We start from the raw sequence: 22,724 nt of genomic DNA, 5'->3' as shown, positions 1-22,724 counted from the left end.
GAGAAACACCATTTCCCTGACCTGAATTTCCCAGACTTGAGAGCCCATCATTTTGTGCCACGGGAAAACCCACAATCCTCCCTAAATCATCAGTTAAAAATCAGCCCCTAGCTTATGCATTAAAAGAAAACCTTGATTTTTCCATATGGGACACTATTTTATTATGCCATTGGATATAATGGAATGAGCATTCACAGATTTTGGTATCCACCTAGGTCCTGAAACCAAACCCCAGTGAATACCGAGGGCCTACTGTTCCATTATATGGAGTGGAGATCCAAGATGATAGAATGGGAGTGTAGCCCATTTTGCCATCAACATTACCTTTCCATGCGTATTATTTATTACCCAAATAAATAGAAGATAAGTGTCTTTTGCTTTGAATAATTATTTTTTAGGTATTCTACTTTCTTAGTGCCTTTCTAAGATGGATGATGTGCCAAGAATCTCCAAGGGGAGCTGCATTATGTGCTCATAATAGGCTACTCTCCGGCTGATGATACCTTTGTCAGGAGGATAAGGAATCTGCTTTTCTCTGTGTGTCTGTTCTCTCTGCTGGGCTGTAGATTGTTCTGTAATGATCTGTCTGTAGGGTGGTGGGTGGGTGACACAGTTAATGCTATCCTCCCAGCCTTGAGACACTTTGAATAATTCAAAGGTGTTAAGTGGGGAAGAAGCAAGTGCCGCGGTCTGTGCTTTTCCTTCCTTTTTATTGCATGCTCTTCCTTGTTTGTTACCTAGGAAACCAGGCTCGCCCGACATGTTGATGATGAGATGGAGTCTGAACTATTAACTGTCAGAACTATCTTCCATCTCAGCTTAATATTTTTCCCCACCGATCCGCTGAAATTCTCTTAAATTGCCCAGAATTATGTTGCCCTGAAAAATTGCAGGGGTTGTCTCATGTTCTCCTCCCATTTCTAATTCATCTGTGAGAATGTAGCGACAAACAAGTGTAGCATTTTAAAACCATGGACATCATCTCCATAGTGGTTTCTAGAGTTAGCAGGTCCAAATAGCATGTTTTGAATTGTACAATAGAGTCTCGCTTATCCAACCTTCGCTCATTCAACGCTCTGGATTGTCCAACGCAGCCTGCCTCCTGCCCAGATCCAGTGTTTGTGATGTTTTGGTGCTAAATTCGTAAATACAGTAATTATTACATAACTTTACCGTGTATTGAACTGCCTTTTCTGTTGATTTGTTGTAAAGCATGATGTTTGGTGCTTAATTTGTAAAATCATAATGTAATAGGCTTTTCTTTCATCCCCCCTTATTATCCAACGTTTTCACTTATCCAATGTTCTGTTGGCCCATTTATGTTGGATAAGTGAAACTCTACTGTATTTGCAAAAATACAAGGAAAGCATTGATTGATGATAAAAGTTCAATTTGGATGGTGTGTAGTATCCACATGAATCAGAAATTTAGAAATGTCTGGATTATGTGATGTCCTCCCTGCTGATTTACTTAGCTCATTCCTCTTCTCCTTCTCCTCCTCCTCCATTTCTTATCAGCCTCTCCGCACAGCTTGAATGGGCAGAGTTTACATCTGCCTGCTTCCTCCCTAGGGAGAGTAGACAGTATAACTTGATGGGGTTTTTTCCTTGTTTCTTTTGTATACCTGCTGTAAAATCCTTGGTCTTTTCCACTATCCTTCTCTTTCATACTTGAAAACTGAGTTTGGGTTAATGTACTGGTTATGGTTGGACTAGACTAGAGTATATTGAAATATCCTGACCTTACTCCAAAATATATTAATGTAAGGGGTATTATGGTTGAACCTGTCACTTCAGAGTTTGTCTCATTATGTTTGACAGTGTCTGGGGCAAACCACACCTGCCTAACTCTCATGCAACAATATTGAGTTCCCAGTGCACCCCTTTGTCAGCCATAAACTGCTATATTTGATTTTATGCAGTGCTGAGCTCTACTGGACTGCCTTCTGTATTCTGTGATAAATTACTTAAAGTGAAATTCTATGACAAATTACTGAGATTTCAAGAAAAATATTGTTATTACCAGTGGCTGTTGGCTGTCCTATCACCACAACCCCATTTGCTGAGTCGTTCTTCCAAGTGTGTAAACAGATAACGGTTGAATAGAGTTATTATGCTTCCCAAAAATGTGGGTTTTGAGTCATGGGAATATCGACAGATTCTTACAAGAGAAGAGAATGTTGGCAAAAGAAAATGTCTAAGTCATTTTAGGTTAAGTTTTAATTCATTGTCCTATAGGTATAGACGGATTCAAGGAACATTAGCTTTAACTATGTTGGGTTAGCACTGCAGCTATCTATCCAGAGATGCACCTTTGGATCACAGTGGTCTCCTGGTCCCTGGCTGGAAGATGCTGATCAGCATTACCAGTTTTTGCAATGATGAATAGGTTGTGCAGAAGGGCAACGCCATTGCTACAGCTGGAGACCAAATCAAGCTAAGCTGGATTCATTCTTTCGTGCAAATTGTCACCTGTAGTAACAACGCTACTTGGCCCTCAGGGACCACATTATTGACAATAGGCCTCTACATGTGTAACTGCATGGAAATAAGCATGTCGTCCTTTTGATATCCCCAGTGAAACAGCTTCTGTCAAAATCCCTATTCTCTTTTCAGTGGAAAACAGAATGTGCTTTCGACACTGTGAAATCATCAAGTCCCAAAGAAACCAGTTCTTTTGAGGAAAGAAGAGCTGTGCTCTGACACAGTTGCTCCATCAAATAGCAGGCAGAACAATGTCGGCTTTTGAGAGTCATCTTGAAACAGAGGTTGAATTGTCAGTAGCCGACTTCCGATGGACTGATTTTCCTGTTCTGAGATCTAGAACAGTACAGTAAATGGGCCTTTTTTCCCTGCACAAATGACAAGAAAATGCTTTGTAATGTATAATTTGCAGACCTTTTTTTGTTTCCATTACAGGGGAGTTCTTTCAGTTAATTCTTCTCATAGTCTTGAAAACAGACTATGCTAAAATAGAATTTGCATGAATTTGAGGGAAAAAAATAGGACAAATATTTTGGTTTACTTCAGTAGTCAAAAAATGTGATGTCTGTGTGTGGTATCCTTCAAATCTTCCTTTCCAGCAAATTCTCTTCCAACAGTAAATTTTCTGTACAAAAGCTCCTGACGGACGACTTACGTCTCCTACCTAGAAATTTCCACTTGGCCCAAAAGTGTGCCCTTAAAAGAACTGAGTTGTTAGTGGGGTTTCTTCCATTTTAATTGATATATGAGAGAGAGAGAGAGAACTGTTGAGCAACTTCCCAAAATATAAGAGCATTGTATACCTTGTGATCTTGTGAAAACTCAGGGGGTGATGACTTCTGGTTCAAAAAGAGCATTGCATTTGTTTGTTTACTTCCATTATACTATAGAGATGGAGAAACCAAAGACGAGAAAGATGGATGATTAAACAAGTCAGTCAGGTTCCCTATTTTTTTTTAAAGGCTAAAGCATTTGTATCTCTTAGTTTGGAAGAAGAAAAAGGATAAATAAGAAGGACCTAATATTGCATTTTCTAAACCATTTGTATGGTATGAATTCAGTAGCAAAGAAGACTGAAAACAATTCATGGTTTGTCAACAGCACATGGTAACTAATAGAACCTCCTAATGTAAATAATAACACTTGGTATTTATATAGCAACTTCAGTATTCAGAGTGTTTCTCTGTATAGTATCCTGGTTATCTTTACAGTAGCCCTATATTGCAAATGGTGCCTTACTTAAGGTTGCATATGGAGTTTCCAGCTATAATAAGGGTTGAAGCCACCATACTGAATCACAGTATCTCTTCTGCCGTTGCTCTAAATATTTTTGGTGGAAACGATCTGAAAGAGCTGTTCACAACTTCACTGTTGAGCTCTGAAGAAAATCCTACTGGTTGATAGACTAGATGGACTTTAATCTGGCAAGAGGGTTCTTGTGCTTCCTGGGTTCATCTTTCTTCTAGTTCTGCAGCTGAACAGGTATTGCTGAATTATGTCAAAAGCAGCAGACTGAAACTTGCAATCTGATTTTGCCTGTCTTAGTAGTGAGTGTGAGCGAGAAAGCCCTGCATTCATTGATCTGGATCCTATATTCCCTAGAGATGCTGACGCTTCCATTTGGCTCCTGCAGAACAAACACCAGCCATCACTTTGGTCAGTGGCTTGGCTTTGGAAAGTACACAAGTTTCCACTTAGGAAACCACAAAATATAAAGCTCAACTATATTTCTACCCCAGATAAACTCCCAAAAAGCCTCCTTTCCCCCTTCTAGGCCATTTATACCTTACAGATGTATGTGTGTGTCTGCCTCTCTCTGTTTGTATATATCTATCATTTTTGCCCTTTTAGAAATAGCACCTCGAGTTTGCATTGATAATCCTCTGAACTGACACAAGTTATTCTACATTTAAGAGGCTTAGATTATAAAGGTTTCTATTCTAACTGCATTGAAAGGAAATTTGAGCAATTGACAATCCAGTTCAGTGTTCTTTCTTAAGCTGATTAACCACATCATTTATTTTGTATAGTCTGTTTTTAAACTACAAAGACTCAGGGTGGTTATTGTTCTTGTATAATATGAAAGACCATTTCATGGTCTGCGGCCTCACTGTTACTACACCATTGCAACAAGAGCGACTGGTCTCGCGAAACCCTCTTATAGTTCCGAGGCTTATTAAATATGCTTTCTGTGGACAAGCAGTTAGTGACTGTGGCGTATGTTCTGTATCAGAAACTAGAGCTGATGTGGTCTATCCAGTGCAATTTTCTGAATTAGCACCCCAAATAACCAAACCAAATCAAAAGTTGACCAAAAACAGATTCGTAACCCTTTTGGTACTAATGTTGGAGAATAGTCCCTGGTCAAAGTGGTCACTGGTCAAGTGGTGCCTGATCAAAAAAAGGTTGGGAACCACTGCTTTAGGCTCTCCAACCTCCGAGGAACATTCCAGGCACCATTTCTGCCACATGAGGGTCGCAGAGAGTCTAACCGAGGCTTATAGGTCCCTATTAAAAATTGTGTAGGGCAGCAACAATACCCATCAGCTGCCTTCTTCTGCCTCACCACTCCAAAAGCAGTGTGCGCTGTGGAGCAGATGTGAAATATTGTGTGTAGTTGGATCCAAGAATTCTGATCCCTCAGATATGGCACGCCCACTGGATTAATGGGCATAATTGCTACAAAGACTCCCTGTTCACACGTATTCTTATTTTTTCTGATTTATAATATTTTATTAGCAATTTACATGCTGTAATAGTAAATTGTAGCCTACCCAACTTAGCATACCACAAACAACATTCCATGATTCCAAGTGCAATCAGAGAATTACTGTCAGGAAATAGCAGAGGAAGCGAAGAGGAGACAGACAACACTCCATGACACTTAGGGCCCAGAAGCAGATAAAAGGCTCCTCTTGTATGTCAACTGACCCTTCCATTCCTTTATCCTGGCGTGTCATATGTTCCTTAGATTCTTAGCCTGAGGGCAAGGGAACTGTCAGCTTCACAATTTGTAAGCTACTCTTGGAGCGTTCATGGCTGAAGAGTGGAGCAGAAATGAATGAATGAATGAAAGAAAGAAAAAAGAAAGAAAGAAAAGACAGACAGACGACAGCGGTGGATGGTAATCAATATCCGAAAAATGCTCATGGTACTTTCCAAGGGATCATATGATTCAGAATATGGATATGACATGCATGTTATGAGTGGGTCTTCTTCTATTTTGCCAAAAGCAGGGTGAACTTTGCTTTCTTACAATGTCAGAGTCCAAACTCTGTCTCACTCATGATAAATAAACAAAGCTACTAAGTTTTCCAAGTTTTTTATACAGGACATTTTCAGTTGTCTTATCATAAATGGATGAAAATCAGCAATATATATATATGAAACCGTACATTTTGATTATTTCTTTTGATTGTGATTGAGGGAAATTGTGCCCCCAGCTCATCCAGGGATGACTAGTTTGAGGATGAGGACCTGGGCCTGTGCACCACTTCACTTACATGCCATGAGTGTCTGTTCCAACTGTGAAAAGGAAGGGAGATGCTGGGCGGTACAGAAACATGTGGGAAATAGAAAGAAAAGGAGGAATGAGCTCCATATATGCCCACAATGTTACACACCCAGCGGATTTGGTTTCTTGTTCTCTTCCTGTGTTCCACAAGTTTCTGTTCTTCCCGTACCTCCCTTCTTCGGCTGGGTGAAACAAACATTCATGGTACATAGGAAGAGGAAGATGAGACAGATCTCCAGGTTAAATGAAGTGGTGCACAGGGCCAGATCCTGTGTGTTTTGGACATCTGTTTTGCCTGGTCAAAGCAAGGAAGATGCTGGGTGAGCCAGCAATGTGTGGGATGCCAACTTCATGGAGAGTGGCACTTCCTCTCACCTTCTGAGGATGAAGTTGCCGTGCGAATATTGACAAGAGCAGTCCCAACTTCAGGAGTTGTGTAGCGGCACAAGTTTGCCTATACAGCCAGCCCCCGAGTTACAAACATCTCACATACAAATGACTCATAGTTACAAACAGGGATGAGACAATTCAAGTAAGAAAAACCTACCCCTCAGAAGGAAAATCTACTCCAAGAAGAGTTGTTATCATGGGGGGAAGGTGACTCCACTGTAGTTTTCTCACCAATCCTTGTTTCTACCAAAAGCCACATTTTCCAAAATCCAGTTATCACAGAGAGAGAAAGTGAGGTGAAACCTTCTGAACAAAGACAAAGATAGTAAAACAAAAACCACAGGGATGTTAACCCTTTCCTATGCTAGCCAAAGTTAATACATATATATATATATATTCGGTTGGAGTTACATTTAGGAGCCCCCAGTGGGGTTAAATCGCTGAGCTGCTGAACTTGCTGACCAAAAGGTCAGTGGTTTGAATTTGTGGTGGGGTGAGCTCCCACTGTTAGGCCCAGCGTCTGTCAATCTAGCAGTTCAAAAACATGCAAATGTGAGTAGATCAATAGGTACTGCTTTGCCAGGAAGGTAATGGTTCTCCACGTAGTCATGCCGGCCACATGACCTTGGAGGCATCTACAGACAACGCCGGCTCTTTGGCTTAGAAATAGAGATGAGCACCACCCCCCAGTCAGATACAACTGGACCTAATGTCAAGGGGAAACTTTTACCTCTACTTTACATTTAAAAATATCCCTGTTCCAACTTACATACAAATTTAAGTTAAGAACAACCTTACAGAACCTTTCTTGTTTGTTACTTGGGGACTGCCTGTATTCAGAACTGTGAACGTGGAACCCACGAAATTAGGGGCACAACTCTAAGCAGCAGCAGGATGCCTCTGTATGTGGCTAGCTGGGGAACGGCTAAAGTAGTGCCATGGAATGAGTCAACCATTGTTGTGCAGATAGGCTTCTGATCTGATCTTGCAGGGTTGTGCTTGAATGGGGAAGGAGGGGAGAGAACAAATCAGTGGTTAACTTTCTTCCTTTCTGTTTTTAGTACTTGCCCTGTGTGAACCTCTTCTTGCCCCAGTGTTATATTCCATTCCATTTCCTGCTGTACATTTTCCCTTTGTTCTCCTTACCCTTCCTTGTTTTCTGGATCTGCACTTGTGGATATCCTCATTTGCCCCACCCCAGAGCAATCATTGTGGAAAATGTTTCCTAGAGCAAGCGGGAAAGAAATTGAGAGAAGAGTTATAGGCTTGCATACTGATGCAAATCAGACAAATAGCAGAAATGATAATTTGTTTATCACACAGCACTGAAGGACATGTTGTATCACAAACAGTTTCGAGGCATCTAATCATGTGCCTCTTGAATGCAATAACTGTAATTCAATCAAATCAGAATCCTTTGCTTTTAACTAATATGAAACACATGATTATGTTTTTATTTTGTGTTGTATACACAAAGGCGTGTTACACTGATCTATTTTTTCTGAATCAAGCCAATGTAGTACAAATCTTCCATTGCCACATGAAGATTATTCATTACACAGCCATCTTTTGTTAATTACTTTGGCCTAATTTCCTGGAAAAATGAGTGCCGTACACTATGCCAAACCATCAGGACATGTGTAACAATTGAAATAGTTGTGATTTCTTGCAGTTTTCAAAGCTGTGATAAGCAATGCCTTGGAAATGTTCAGAAACCAATCTTAAACATGCTTTCTTTAAAGGAACAAACTGAAATGTGGATATTATGGAGACATGTGACATTGCTGCACGTAACAAGGAACATCCTAATAGTTGCCTATCTCCAGATGAATTATTTAGCAGGGGCACTGTCTCATCAGTGTTACCCTAAGTTTTTCTTTTGTGACCAGCACTGTCCTGCTCAATTATTACTATGAGCAAAGTACTATCACATGTTGATGAAGGAAGAGCTACATGCAGAAATTGATGAAGGAAGAGCTACATGCAGAAATGTGTATTTTTTTCCATTGTCACCCAAAGGATAAATGAAGCTGCCAACTACTCACATGGAAATGCATATGAGACTTGGAGAAAAATAGATGAAGCTTTGTTGGCAATATGATATTGAGGGCTTGTCTAGATCCATTGTTCATAGAATCATAGAGTTGGAAGAGACCTTGTGGGCCATCCAGTCCAACCCCCTGCCAAGAAGCAGGATAATTGTGTATAAAGCACCCTCAACCGATGGCCATCCAGCCTCTGTTTAAAAGCTTCCATAGAAGGAGCCTCCACCACACTTTGGGGTAGAGAGTTCCACTGCTGAACAGCTCTCACAGTCAGGAAGTTCTTCCTAATGTTCAGGTGGAATCTCTTTCCTGTAGTTTGAAGCCATTGCTCCGTGTCCTAATCTCCAGGGCAGCAGAAAACAAGCTTGCTCCCTCCTCCCTATGACTTCCCCTCACATATTTATACATGGCTATCATGTCTCCTCTCAGCTTTCTCTTCTTCAGGCTAAACATGCCCAGCTCTTTAAGTCACTCCTCATAGGGCTTGTTCTCCAGACCCTTGATCATTTTAATCTCCCTCCTCTGGACACATTCCAGCTTGTCAATACCTCCTTCAGTTGTGGTGCCCAGAATTGGGGTAGCATGTCTTCCCTGGATCTAGACACTATACTCCTATTTATGCAGGCCAAAATCCCATTGGCTTTTTGAACAGCAGCATCACATTGTTGGCTCATGTTTAACTTGTTGTCCACAAGGACAGTTAAATGCATTCCTCAAGGCCACCACAGTTATAATTGTTCATGATTGATTACAGTTGGGGTGTGAACGTGTGTTTTGGATCAGTGTTGACTTTGAGATTTTGCGCATTCCATTCTACAGTGGGATGGCTGCAAGATACTGGGAAGTTTTCATTTGCATTTTAAACGAATTGCATCTTAAACAAGTCAACCTCAGGCTTATATTGCAAGGGTGATTTGTTTGAACAAACCAAAATTAGGATTAATATGCTTGGCTTTTGGAAATAATAATACACAGAACTGTGGTTAATATAATATGGAAATTTCTAGTCTTCTGACTGTGCCAGAGGTGGGAGTGTGCATGAAGCCAAACCACCAACAGTAGTTTAGTACTACATGAGAAGAAAGGCAATGCATTGTGCATTTAACTGAACTCTTACTCTACACTGTCATTGCCTCTCCCAATTGCATATAAGGAATTATGCAGGTTTGGTTTAATTAAGGAGAGAGACTAAGAGGTAGGGAGTCTGTGACTGTTCGTATATTTTTGGACTACGACTCACATCATTCCTGCTTGTTGGCCATGCATGTTATGGCAGGCAGCAACAACACCTAGAGAGCCACAAATTCCCATCTCCCATCAGAGAACGTCACTGAGTTACTGCAAACATTAAGTCTCCTTCACTATCTAAACCAAACCTTTCCAAACATTTCATATTAGTAACATACTTTTTAGACATGCATCATTTCGCAACACAGTACTTTAGTTTCACTAGCAAACTGGAGGTTAACCAACCCCTTTATAACAGTGCTTCTCAACCTTTGGTCTGTGGACCGCCAGTGGTCTGCAATAACTAAAATATAGTCTGCAGCCTCATCTTACTAAACTATTGCAGTGAGAGTGACTGGTCACGAAACCCTCTTATAATGCAGAGTCTTATTAAATATGGTTTTCTGTGGGCAAGCAGATGGCAACTACTGGATGGTATATGTTCTGTATCAGAAACTAAGAGCTGATGTGGTCTATCCAATGCAGTTTTCTGCATTGGATAGACCAAATAACCTAATCCCCAAATAACCTAATCAAATCTAATTTGGTGAACATATTCCATATTTTGTTTGTCGCAACTACAGTTCCATCCTCATGATGCACTTTTCCCCCGCCCTTAATGAAGGTCTAACCCCATTGTTCGTTCCTTTTGAGCTCCTCCCTCAGAAACACATTCTTCCACTACCTATCTCATCCAGGGTTTTATCAATTTTACCAATTTGAACCTAGTACATTTGGCCTGCCCATTGTGTTCTTTTTTTCTATCATGGTAATTTGAAACTGTTTATTTAAGTTTGTTATTTCATGTATTTATTTTAATGGCATTTTTGCTTCCTTGTATTTCATTTTGCTGTACTGTAATTTTGGGCTTGGGCTCATGTTAGCTGCCCTGAGTCCCCTTTGTGGAGATGGTGGCAGGGTACAAATAAAGTGTAATTGTTGTTGTTGTTGTTGTTATTATTATTAAAGTTGGCTAAAACCTGATTCGCAACCCTTTTGGTACTAATGTTGGTGAGTGGTCCCTGGTCAAAAGAAGTTGAGAACCAGTGCCTTATAAGAAACATGGCCACATACATAAATTGTAAGAGCAAAATGTTTAGAGATGTGGCATATCTCATGAAAACATTTCATGTCTATTTTTTAAAAATGTATGATTTATTACCTATTTCACATAGTGGTTTCTTGTTACTTCACACAACACAGTTCACACTGCCACTGACACACCAAAATGTCATGACACACAGTTTGGAAAGTCTGATTGAAACCTTTAAAGCACCGGCTGCTAATTATATGCCTATGTATAATCTCCAGATTCAGAGGCAACATGCTACTGAATATTAACTTCTAGGAAACCATAGTGGGTGAGTACTGTTGGCTTTATTGTCCTGTTTTTAGGCCTCTAATAAGTCTTTGTAAGGAGAGAAAATTCTGAATAAAATTGAATTTTGCTTCTGATATAGCAGGATTCTTCTGAATATTGTCATTTCTAGAGAAATGGACACAGTCAGGATTTGCTTTCCCTGAAACCTCCATTAATGGCTTGTGTGTGTCATTTCAGGTGCTCTCACAGTTGGCCTTGTGCAACAGTGTCAAACCATTCATGGACGTGACAGGACCTGTATCCCTCCTCGGTTGCCTCCTGAGTGGGTCACCACCTTATTTTTCATCATCATGGGCATCATTTCACTGACTGTCACATGTGGCTTGCTAGTGGCTTCCCACTGGCGAAGAGAAGCAACTAAATATGCACGCTGGATAGCATTCACTGGAAGTAAGTGTCCCCTTGTGTGACTCCAGAATAGGTATGGGATGCAGGCCAAACTTCAGAGTCACCTTCTCTTTTGGGATGTCAGCAAAAGAGCATTCCTGCCTACCCTGCAGTGTATGGAGCTGCTTCCAAGCTTTTCAGATCCTTCTCTCCCCATGGGAGCCAGAAGCGTCTTTGTGTACAGAAAGCATCTATATTCTAGCTGTTCATTCTTGCCTCTCATCCACTGAAGGACAGATAACCAAGCCAGCGTTTTCTGTGATTAAGTGATTGTGATTAAGTGCAGGCCAAGGTCTTTAGGCACTGCACCCAGTGTGCCTTGCTGTGTACTAATCTTGTTGTGTTTCAAATAATAATTAATATGAGTGTATATTCTTCGGGGACTATGGGAATCAGAGCCAATTAGGAACACATTGTTTTGATTCTCAGACCAATACTGTTGTATTATTTTCAAATGGGAGACAATAACATACGGAGATGCTTGGAGCTGTTCAGATATTTATTATTAAAGAGTCATTCCAACACAAGCTGACCTGACCTTCATTTCAAACGGGACATTTAATTTAATATTTGTTGTTGTTATTGTTAAGGTACTTCTCTGCTCTGGGTTGCTGTACATCCCAAAATAAAATCCTATTGTTGTTGTAGGCAAATAAAAGCCTGGCTTTGCCATTCTGTGGAGTAAAGTGGAAGAATAGACTGCACCGCTTTAGGCTGCAGATGGAGGGGGGGGGGGCACATTGAATGAGCCTCTCTGACAAGGAAAGAGGCCCCTTTGTTTTTTGGATGTACTGTTTTTTCTGAGCAAGGAGTTAGGTTTCTTTCAACATAGAAGAATAATCAAAACTGATATCTACCACCTCTATTTTGAACAACTAAATCCATCCTATCACCCTCGCTCACCTCACTCTGCATGCATGTGGAGACCCAGCATGCATCCGATGCTAATGATGAAGTTGCACTAAATTTAGATGCAGAGAGCCAAGAATGATATTTCACTGCCCTTGCCACTTAAAAATCTGCCAGTGTGAACAGCAAATACAACTGTGCAGTCGATTTACAGATGGCAAAGCTGCAAGCTGTTTGAATTAGGGGCTTACTGGTAAAGTACCCCTTGATGTATTAAATGCATATCCCTTTCCCCCATTAGCATCATTCCTCTGGTATTGCATGAATGGAAAGCTTTAAGCTCCCTCTAGCGGTATGGTTGAACGGAGGCTTCTTCCACACAGCTGAATAAAATCCCATGTTTTCTGCTTTGAATTGGAATATATGGCAGTGTGGATTGTGGGATTTTCTGCCTTGATATTATGGATTATGTGGCTGTGTGGAAGGGCTCTGAGTCCCAATAAAATTAATTAAGCCTTTTTGCTGCATTTGAAATTTGGGTGGGACTGCTGTGTTTTGGGTAGGTATTCAGTGGTTATAGTCACTTGCCATTTATTACATGTTTGTTTCAGACTATTAATGCAGAGGCCTTTTTTGGTCTGCACAATTGCATCTGCTTCACATGGCTTGTGTATTGTGCCCTTATTTTATTTATTATGTTCACATTCTGTCTTTCTGTTAACATTTCTAATGTCACTGCTCATTGAAAGAATAGAAGTTCATAGACATTTTGAAAACATTGCTGGACAAAATAGCAGAGAGACCCCAGAAGTCTAAAAATAACAATAGTAATCTTGGGATTTGATGTTCATGTATAAGTCTGGTTTAAACTTCGATAGCGTTGGATACATTAATTGGATAAATAAAAAAGGCCCCATCTTTATTTATCGCTTGTCTAATCTCTTATGGCAGGGTACCTGGATGTAAAAAGGTATACAGAGGAAATGAGATGCAGAGGTTTTATGTTTTATTGATTTTATTTTTCATGGAATTTTATGGATGTTATATGCTTTTAACTGTTGTTATATTATTGTGGCATCAAATTGTGCCGTTCTGTAAGCCGCCCTCGGGCTGAGAAGGGCGATATAGAAATACAGTAAATATATAAATAAATAATCTTTATTTATTTATTTCAAATATTTGTGCCCCACCCTTCTCAATCCTCGGGGTGGGGGTGGGGGACACTCAGGATGGCTTCCAGCCAGCAGCAATTCGATGCCTCCATGTGCACATAGTAAAATACATAATAAACCAATAATTGCATACATTTAAAAACATTAAGTCAATTCAATTAAAACATACTTAAATATAACAGCCTTATGGCCTTATCTAGCCAAATTCTGAGGTCGGAGACTCCATCAAGCTTGTCCATAGTCCATTACCATAGCAATTGTCATCATTGTCATTTTCCTTGTTGGCATAATTGAGCCATAGATAGAAACTAGAACCTTGTGACTTAAAGCTGTAGGATTGTCAGCCCATCCATCTGACAACCTGTCATGAGCCAGATGTAGGAGCCACGGTGGGTTAAACCTTTGTGCTGGCTGAACTGCTGACCTGAAGGTTGGTGGTTTGAATTTGCTAGACAGGATGAGCTCCTGCCTGTCAGCCCAAGCTTCTATGCGTGCATATGAGAGAAGCCTCCCACAGGATGGTAACACAGCCGGGTGTCCCGTGAGCAACGTCTTTGTAGACAGCCGATTCTCTCACACCAGAAGCCACTTGCAATATTTTCTCAATTAGCTTCTGACATGATTTAAAAAATAAGCCAGATGTCTTTAGAGGTTGCAGTCATGCCCCCAATGTCACTGGCTTCTCAAACATCAACTAAGCTGGAACTTTTCCAGACAGTTCTCTAGAGCACCACCTTTTACTCTTTCTGTATTGGGAAAGTGAAGCAGCACCAATTCTGCTGGTTCTTCAGGAGCTGGCAGTGTTCAAAGCTAAGGCACAAAGAGGTCTGAGATTTCTAGATGATTTCTCCCTGCTGTCTTTGCCTTCCCTGAATGTGAACATAACAATGAAGGCCTCAAGCCCAAAAGATCCTGTTTCTCCCCCCCCCCCCCCCCCGCTCCATTTCCCTTCTGAGGGGTGAGAAATGGACTAAACTGGGGGCACCGATGAACTGGATTAGGCCCATACTAGGGATTCAATTGCCCTGTTTTTATTGCTTGTTTATCTTTGAATCTGACATATAGAAGGTATTTGAGATCTTTCTGGTATGGCTGTAGGAGAGAAAACAAATGTGTTCCTAGTCCACATCGCTTATATGACTCATTGTGTGCATTTCCCTACTAGACTTGGGAATGCCTTATTGCTGTTAATTAATCTGCTAACTCAGTTGTATGAGCTTGCATTCATATAAAAGGAGGAAAATAGACATTTCAGTGTACTTGTAGTACTTGTTGGACAACGCTGAGAAAAGGCTAGCCATTGGGAACGTAATTTCATGGACAGCCATTAAGATATAGTCTCTACATTGGAAGTCGATATAGTCTACATTGCAAGTAGAAGATCCAGATTAAGTTCCCAACAATTTCTAATTAGAAGATTCATGTAGCACAGGCATGAGCAAACTTCAGCCCTCCAGGTGTTTTGGAGTTCAGCTCACCGTCTGTTAGGAATTGTGGGATTTGAAGTTCAAAACACCTGGAGGGCCGAAGTTTGCCCATGCCTGATGTAGCATAACATGCATTAAAAAGATAGTTGCATATAATATTAATCCAACTCTTATAATGTGTTAATAGTATGGTTATGTGTGCCCTCTAAAGAAATTGATCTGAATTATTTTAAAAAATTATTTGCCAGCCCTAAAATGATGCCAATATGGGTACATGGTGAATCTATCTGAAGAGAACATATTAACCATCCTGTCCCAGAGAAAGAACTTCCCTTGGTAATCATTTCCTTGGTCCAAATGACATGAAACAATCTGGTATTGGAAGATCTGACACCAGAAAAAATGGTTTTCATAGGGACAATATGTTCTCTCTTATATTAATTGAAGGTTAGGACCTGTTCCAAGAATGAAATGCCCAATCTGGGTAAGGATCTGTTGGCTTGGCTTAAGAAGGCACATTCTTTTAATGTTATTTATTTATCATATATCTGTGCCATTTGATATTGCACGGTTTTCAATATTTACATCAAAACTAAGTAAAATTTGTATTGCAGTTAAAGAAAAGCACAGAATAAATAATAATTTGAAACAATTCAAAACACTCCTACAGCCCAAAAGAGAATGGTGGAAATAATTATGGTTTGAATCAATGAGGAACTGCATTTTCCTCTGTAACCTCCTAAGAAATAGAATTCCAAAGCATGAGAACAACCATCAACCATTGTGTTGTCAGATGGCATTTTGTTATCATTGCAGAAAATAATAATAATAATAATACTCAGGGCGGTTTACACACAAAAAAGGCAAACATTAAATGCCCAACTCAGATACAAGCACTTTTTTTAAAAAAACAGAATACTACAAAAATAATAACCATAAATTTGTGAGAAAATCAAAGTTAACACCAAAATGAGAAGCAATTACAAATAATCAAATAAACCTAATTATACTAATAATGTAAATTAACCATTTAGAAATAAAACCTAGAAGAGGCAATGAAAATACATTAAAATAACTATCAAGGTTGTTCTTCTCATGTCCCATAGCAGCGGTGGAATACAGATAGGTGAGCAAGCATTTTGGTGGAACTGAAATGTCCTAATTCTCCTCCTCTCTCTATACCAAAGTGCACAAGTGCATTTTCAAGAGCTTTGGAATACCCTCCCAAAAGATATTAGATTAGCTCCCACCCTCCAATCCTTCAATCCAACCTGAAAACATGGATATTCAGACAGGCTTTGACCTTGAGTAGGCTGAATGGGCCCTTATGAAGCTGATACTTGGCACCTTGTGAGTTGATGGCTGTTAGTTTTATCTACTGTTGTTTTAAAATTGTATTATTTAATTTTATGTTACATGTGTTGACGGGGGTTGTCGTTATAATTTTATGTGACTTGCTTTATACTTCTGTACTGTTTTTAACCTGTTGTATATTATATGTGCACCATGGGGTGCCTTGTAAGTCTCCCCAAGTCACTTTGGGGAGATGGTGGTGGGATATAAATAAAGTTTATTATTATTTAAAGGAGAGGGGGGTGCCATTTTTATTTCTTTGGGGAAGGAGTTCCAGAGACAGGGAGCGATCACAGAGAAGGTCCCCTCTCTCATTCCCACCAACCACACTTGTGACGGGGGTGGGAATGAGAGAAGGGCTTCCTCCACTGACCGCAGTACACGAGATGGTCTGTATAGGGAGATTTGATTGGACAAAAAGCCTGGTAAGATGGATAGGCAGCGACTTAGTGATGTCCCAAGGTACCTTTGTAATCTGAGATGGAGCTAAATGAAACTTCCCAGTTCCAAAGACTGTGTGGTTTTGGTGATGCCTCATCAATCAGAATTTCATTAACCTGTTATTTTTTTTCTCTCTCTCTGTCTTTACCCCACAGTGGTCCTATTCTGCATGGCAGCCCTAATCTTCCCCATAGGATTTTACATCAATGAAGTGGGAGGCCAACCTTATAAACTGCCGAACAACACAGTGGTTGGTTCATCTTACGTACTGTTTGTTTTATCCATTTTCTTTACAATAGTGGGACTTCTATTTGCTGGCAAAGTATGTTTACCGGGCTGACGAACATCTAGCTGCTGCACCGTTCAGTCATGAAGGAGAGTAGGACGCCCTACGCATTCTCGGGAGGATGCCAGTGTCGGGCTGTTGCCCACCTAACCGGAAGAAGGAGGTCTCTGTTTTCACTATGCACTTTGGATTTTTTTAAGATTTTTATTTTATTTTTACAATGGAGAGCCTTTCCCATAACCAAATACAGACAATCTTGACTCATCTCCTGAGCATCTGGATGCGGTCAAGTGTGCACTGTGATAGGAACTCGCGTAGGAGGAGAATTTATTTTCTACATAACCGAGCAGTGTTCTTGTGCCGTCGCCCCTCTCCACATCGCTGTACTGTACCTTGAAAAGAAAATGTGACAATTTTGAAAATCTCAAAAAGTATTTATGGACTTTGGTTGACCAGAGGTTTGCCAAGGGAGTTGGAAGTGGGGCTGGCCTCACTCTCTTTAGGAGATTAGCCTCTTCTTTCTGTAGGAGGCAAGAAGTGTTTGCCATCAAAAACAAATCAAGCGAACAGATCAATGTTAGACTAACTACACCCTGAAGCCAATAGATCAAAAGGTGTTCTTGGAAACTGGTTACAACAAAAATGCTCATCTGCCACTGGCCCCAACCCTGCAATCTGTACAAACACCAAGGAACTTTGTGGGGCGGGGAGGGAAGGTGGCTGGGAATTTTTCCTTATATTTATATAAATATATATATATATTTTGCTGATGCAGTATGCAGAATGTGTATACATATATATGTATATATATAGAGACAGAGACAGACAGACAGAAACTCACACGCGCAAACATACACAAGTTCCTTAAAGAGTATTTCTTGGGAGCTCACTAGCAAAACACTGTGGTGTGAAAAACCTAGAACTGGATAAGGAAAAAAGGGGTGGGGGGAGAAAACAAAGCCATTTATCTGAAGGCTGCATAGCTGGGGAAGTCTTCAGTTTACCTCATTCTTTGTAGCAGCCCTTGGTTATAACTGGTTTTTTGTAACAGGTACAACAACTCCATGCCTTCCTAGGTGCAATTTTAAGTTAAGCTAAGACAGTTCATTTGTTTTTTCTTTGTATGGTAATTTATTTGTATATTGGGAATAGAAGGTGAAATCATGTCATGCTCTTTTACGGTCCCAACCTCGTGACGGGAAATTACACTACTTAAATTATGGGCAACTGTTACGTTCTGGAGGTGGGTATCTCTCTCCATGACCCTTTTCTTTGTTTGTTATATTCATGTAGGAACATACTTTCATGTTCAGATCCAACATTGCTATCAAAAAGAACAAGGTGATGAATTGATGTTCTGTTTGGGTCCTTCATAATGCACAAAAATTGTGTTCCCACCCCTGCCTTCTTGCAAGCTAATCTTGCTCACTCCACTCGGTTGCAGGGCACTTCGCAATTGTGTCAAGGGAGAGTTTAGTATTCTACCAAAGGCGACAGCTGGTCTATGGTGGCCAAAAAGGGACATCTAAGCAACCGCCTCTTGCCAGTGTCCTGGGAAACACTACTCACCAACCTGTCAACATTAGTAGTTCTTGGCACATCAGTGGTCACAGGCAATGTGTTTCGACCTCCTGCCAAGGCAGATTGCATTAGTAAATGCCTGATACCAACTACCCAGTTCAATATCAAATGCTTATTTCTTTTGAACTAGTGATCTGAGAGAGATTGAGGCCATGGGATAGCTTTGAAGCCAATTTCTTACTGCAACAACTACAATAGAAGTCACTACAAATTGTTTGGGGAATACTGACTATGTACTTGTAGTATAACATGCGGTGGTGCTCCTTCCCTAAGGGAAGAGCTAATGTCTGCACAAATGTGCGTGTTCGGATACACCATCATCACAACAGAAGAACGTAGGATTCCCAGGCTGGCAGCCAGTGCCCTTATCAGAGACTAAGATTCCCTTCTGGATTAGACAGCAGTCCTGGATAATTGTATGGAAAATGTGTAGCAAAATGTGGGGCTCTCTGTGGTAGAATAAGTTCCAAATGCTAAAAGAAAAAAAATCATGTAAACTTTCCCAGTTGTTGCAAGGGGTTCACTTCATGATGTTGTCAAATTGTCTTTTCTGTCGACTGTATGAATGATTGACACAACACACCCCAAATATGTAACTGTGTTTTGTTTTTTGAGTGTTTGAAGTCCAATTGGTTCACTCAGCTGGCTGATGAATTCTTACAACAAGAAAAAAAAACCTTTTGATGTCTGATGTGTTCTCCTAAAATATGCCCCAGTTCGGACTTGCTCGTCTTCAATTTGAAAAAAGAAATGTCCTTTATAAAAATACATCATGTGAGTAAACTGGGTCTTGTTAACAGAAAGGGCTCAGAAGAACCTTGAGTTTAGATGAGAAAATTGCAATCCAGGGACCGATACTTAATCATGGATGCTTATGCCAATCAATAATGTTCATTTCTCTGTCTGGGGGAAAGTCTGAGTGCTAATTGTAGTCGCCAGGACCTTTATGATAAAAATGTCTTTCTTCAAAGATGTCTTGCAGATAGTTCCATGGAATCTTTGAGAAATGTTTCTCTTTCTTGGAGTTCTCCTGCCATCTCCCTAGGTTTTGTGATAGTATTGTCGAAGGCTTTCATGGCCAGAACCACTGGATTGTTGTATGTTTTCCAGGCTGTTTGGCCATGTTCCAGAAGCATTTTCTCCTGACGTTTCCCCTGACATTGTGAGGTCACAACCTCTGCCATAGATGCAGGTGAAACATCAGGAGAGAATGCTTCAGCCCGGAAAACATACAACAACTCTTTGCTTATAGTGTTTCTGCCTCTGGGTTTGTAGTAGCAGCCTGCCATGCAGTGCCGTCTACCAGATCACAAAATGGGAAAATGTGTGTCTATGCTGCCTTATAGGAGAAAGGTGCAAGCCCTGAACCATGTGTATTCAGTGCTTAGCAAGGAGCCAGAAGGAGATCCGTCCAATAGAAATGGGGCAGCGGCCAAGGCATCCATGCTCCATTGTTAAGTAAACTGGAAGAGTTCCAAGAAGCCAGTTCTCTGCACAATTGCAGGCCATCTCTTAAGTGGGCACCGTGTTTATGAGAAAGCAGCATTATAGGAGAATGACAAAGAAAAGAAATCCCCAATCTTTCATGGCTGGAATCACTGGGTTACTGTGAGTTTTCCGGTCTGTCTAGCCATATTCCAGAAGCATTCTCTCCTGACGTTTCACCCACATCTACGGCAGGCATCCTCAGAGATTGTGTGAGGTCTGTAGGAAACTAGGCAAGTGAGGAGTGGACATTCCACAAATATATAAACCTCATTTGTTGAGTTTCCAACAGACCTCACAATGTCTGAGGGTGCCTACCATAGATGTGGGCAAAACATCAGCATACAGCCCAGAAAACCCACAGCAACCCAAATCCCCACCTATTTGACATCCTCAAACTGAAACAAGTAAAACACATACCCTTTGCCACATGATGTTATTGGTCTGTATTTCTTTTTTCGTGTGTGTGAGCGATCTTGGAGCACATCCCATCCATGAATGGAAGTTTGACCCATCTGCAGGCATGTCCCCAAATACCCAAGATGGCCACAGCTAGCAGAATGCATTAAATATTTGACTTCTGGGTTCGTCCGAACAACACATTGAATTATTCTATTTGGAGGGGAGAGAATTATCTTTATAGCTGTTACAGAAAGGGAGCCGAAGGGGAGAGAGAGGATCAACCGTTATTTTCAATGAACTCACAAACAATGCAGTATTATTAATTTATAGTGGAAAGACCATATCTTGTATGCTGTATATAAAACACAGTTTTATGGTGCAGTTGTTCGTCTGGCTTCTGTCTGTTACTTTGCAGGAGAGGGGAGTGTTTGGAGCAAGCATGGTCAAACTTTGGCCGTCCAGATGTTTTGGACTTCAACTCCCAAAAATCCTAACAGCCTCAGGCCCTTTCCTTTTCCCCCTCAGCCGCTTAAGGAAAAGGAAAGGGCCTGAGGCTGTTAGGAATTCTGGGAGTTGAAGTCCAAAACACCTGGACGGCCAAAGTTTGACCATGCCTGGTTCAGAGGGTATGCATTTCCTTGCCTAAGAGCATTGCGCTTTTGTTTGCACATGGTTTTTTCCCCCCCAAAAATATGTTTTTTAGGCTTTGGAACAAATGCCAGTGCCCTTAATGTGGCTCGGCGACTATCATTCTTTTTCTTATTTTGCCCAAGGAAGTTTTCCTCAATCGAGCAAACATTCACAGAATCCTTTTTTGAAATCCTGCCAGCTTGATTGTAAAGGCAGCTTATCCGTATTAAATCAGGCTCCTTCACTTAGCTGCCCTTTCGACCCCCCTTCCCCCCCCCCCCCCCCCCCATGAATCCAATGTCATGGTACACCGCCTGGAATACACCCTTTAATATCTCAATCTGCGCTCATTTAGGCGGGCTACGGATAAATTTGTATGGTCTTTTTGTCTGTCACCAATAAATTTCACACAAATGGCTTTCTCGTTGTCAAAATGTCTGCATTGTGGTTTCTTTTCCCTCCAGGAATCTCTCTTTATTGTCTGCCGATATTTAATGCCACTCATTTTGCAGAGGATTGTGATCTGCCTGAGATAGAATTACCGGGGCCAAGGATGGGATAGGGACCGTCCAGACCAAACTCTCTGCTACATCTCCATCCATACCTGTCCCAATCCTGAAGTGCATTTTAGTCCCTGCTTGGCTTGATTTCAAAATGTGCAAAAGCCTATGAAAGGTTGGGGGGAAATGAAGGAAGTAGCTTTTTCAAGGAGGTCTCTTTGCTTGAGAGTTGCTCATTTTGCCCCAGAAGAGCTCAATTCTGGGCCCAGGTCTTTGTTGATGTCTCTTCTCTCCCTTGACCCTCCACTGCATCTGCCACCAACCTGCAACCGCTAAGGATTCTTTTCTAATTGGCTCGGACATCTTTTGCCATTAGTTTCCAGACAAAATATGAATACAAACTGTATAAAATTGACATAATTTTCTTCACTTGTATTTTTGTTATTGAGCAAGTTTATCAAAATAAATTGTCTACTTAATGAAACACATGTGGCTTGATGGTGATGATTATGATTATTATTTACAAGGGCTTGCTGAGTGTTGTTGCAAGTACATTCTCAGGTTGCGTGTTATTTATTGTTATTTTATCATTATGATTATGTTTATTTATACCCCACTCTTTCCACAAAAAAGACTCAAAGTGCCTTGCATTAAAATCAGTTCAACACAACTTGAAATCTGCAAACATAGAAATATTAAAACAGAATTAAATACCAATGTTATTTTTTAATCACACTAAAAATGCATAAAAACTAATTAAAAGCATTACTGTGTACGAACCCACATGATCCCTTTGATCATCTGGCGAGGCCCTGCTCACACTCCCACCTCTTTCGCAGGCGCAATTGGTGGGGATGAGGGAGAGGGCCTTCTCGGTGGTAGCCCCTCGACTCTGGAATTCACCCCCGAAGGACATCAGACATGCCCCAACGCTGGCAGTCTTTAGGAGGAGCCTGAAAACGTGGTTGTTCCAGTGTGCCTTCCCAGAATAAGGAAAACGCTTAGCAATATGTCCTCAAATGCACTTTAATATTGATTAAGGCTTGTCTGCGCGCCCTCATCTTTCTCTGAAAACCCTATCCTAGTTTACCTTACCTTGTTCATGTCCAGCATTTTAAATTTTAATTATTACATTTGGCCCAGCCATAGGTTTTTAAATGCTGTATGTTAT

At 40.7% G+C, this 22,724-nt stretch overlaps 1 protein-coding gene across 1 annotated transcript in view; it reads left to right on the top strand.

Moving 5' to 3' along the window:
* Window positions 1-22,037, top strand: part of LOC137095212 (uncharacterized protein C16orf52 homolog B) — a 53,457-nt gene extending 31,420 nt beyond the window's left edge. The window contains exons 2-3 of the mRNA XM_067461612.1: window positions 11,218-11,430; window positions 16,825-22,037. Of these exons, the coding sequence (XP_067317713.1) occupies window positions 11,218-11,430; window positions 16,825-17,009 (398 nt within the window). The 3' untranslated portion in view covers window positions 17,010-22,037. The remainder of the gene's footprint in view (window positions 1-11,217; window positions 11,431-16,824) is intronic.
* The last annotated feature ends 687 nt before the right edge of the window (window positions 22,038-22,724 follow it).

The sequence above is a fragment of the Anolis sagrei genome, chromosome Y, assembly GCF_037176765.1.
Source record: "Anolis sagrei isolate rAnoSag1 chromosome Y, rAnoSag1.mat, whole genome shotgun sequence".
Taxonomy (NCBI): Eukaryota; Metazoa; Chordata; class Lepidosauria; order Squamata; family Dactyloidae; genus Anolis; species Anolis sagrei.
The sequence above is the reverse complement of the archived record's forward strand: the minus strand, read 5'-3'. Positions and strand labels throughout refer to the sequence as shown.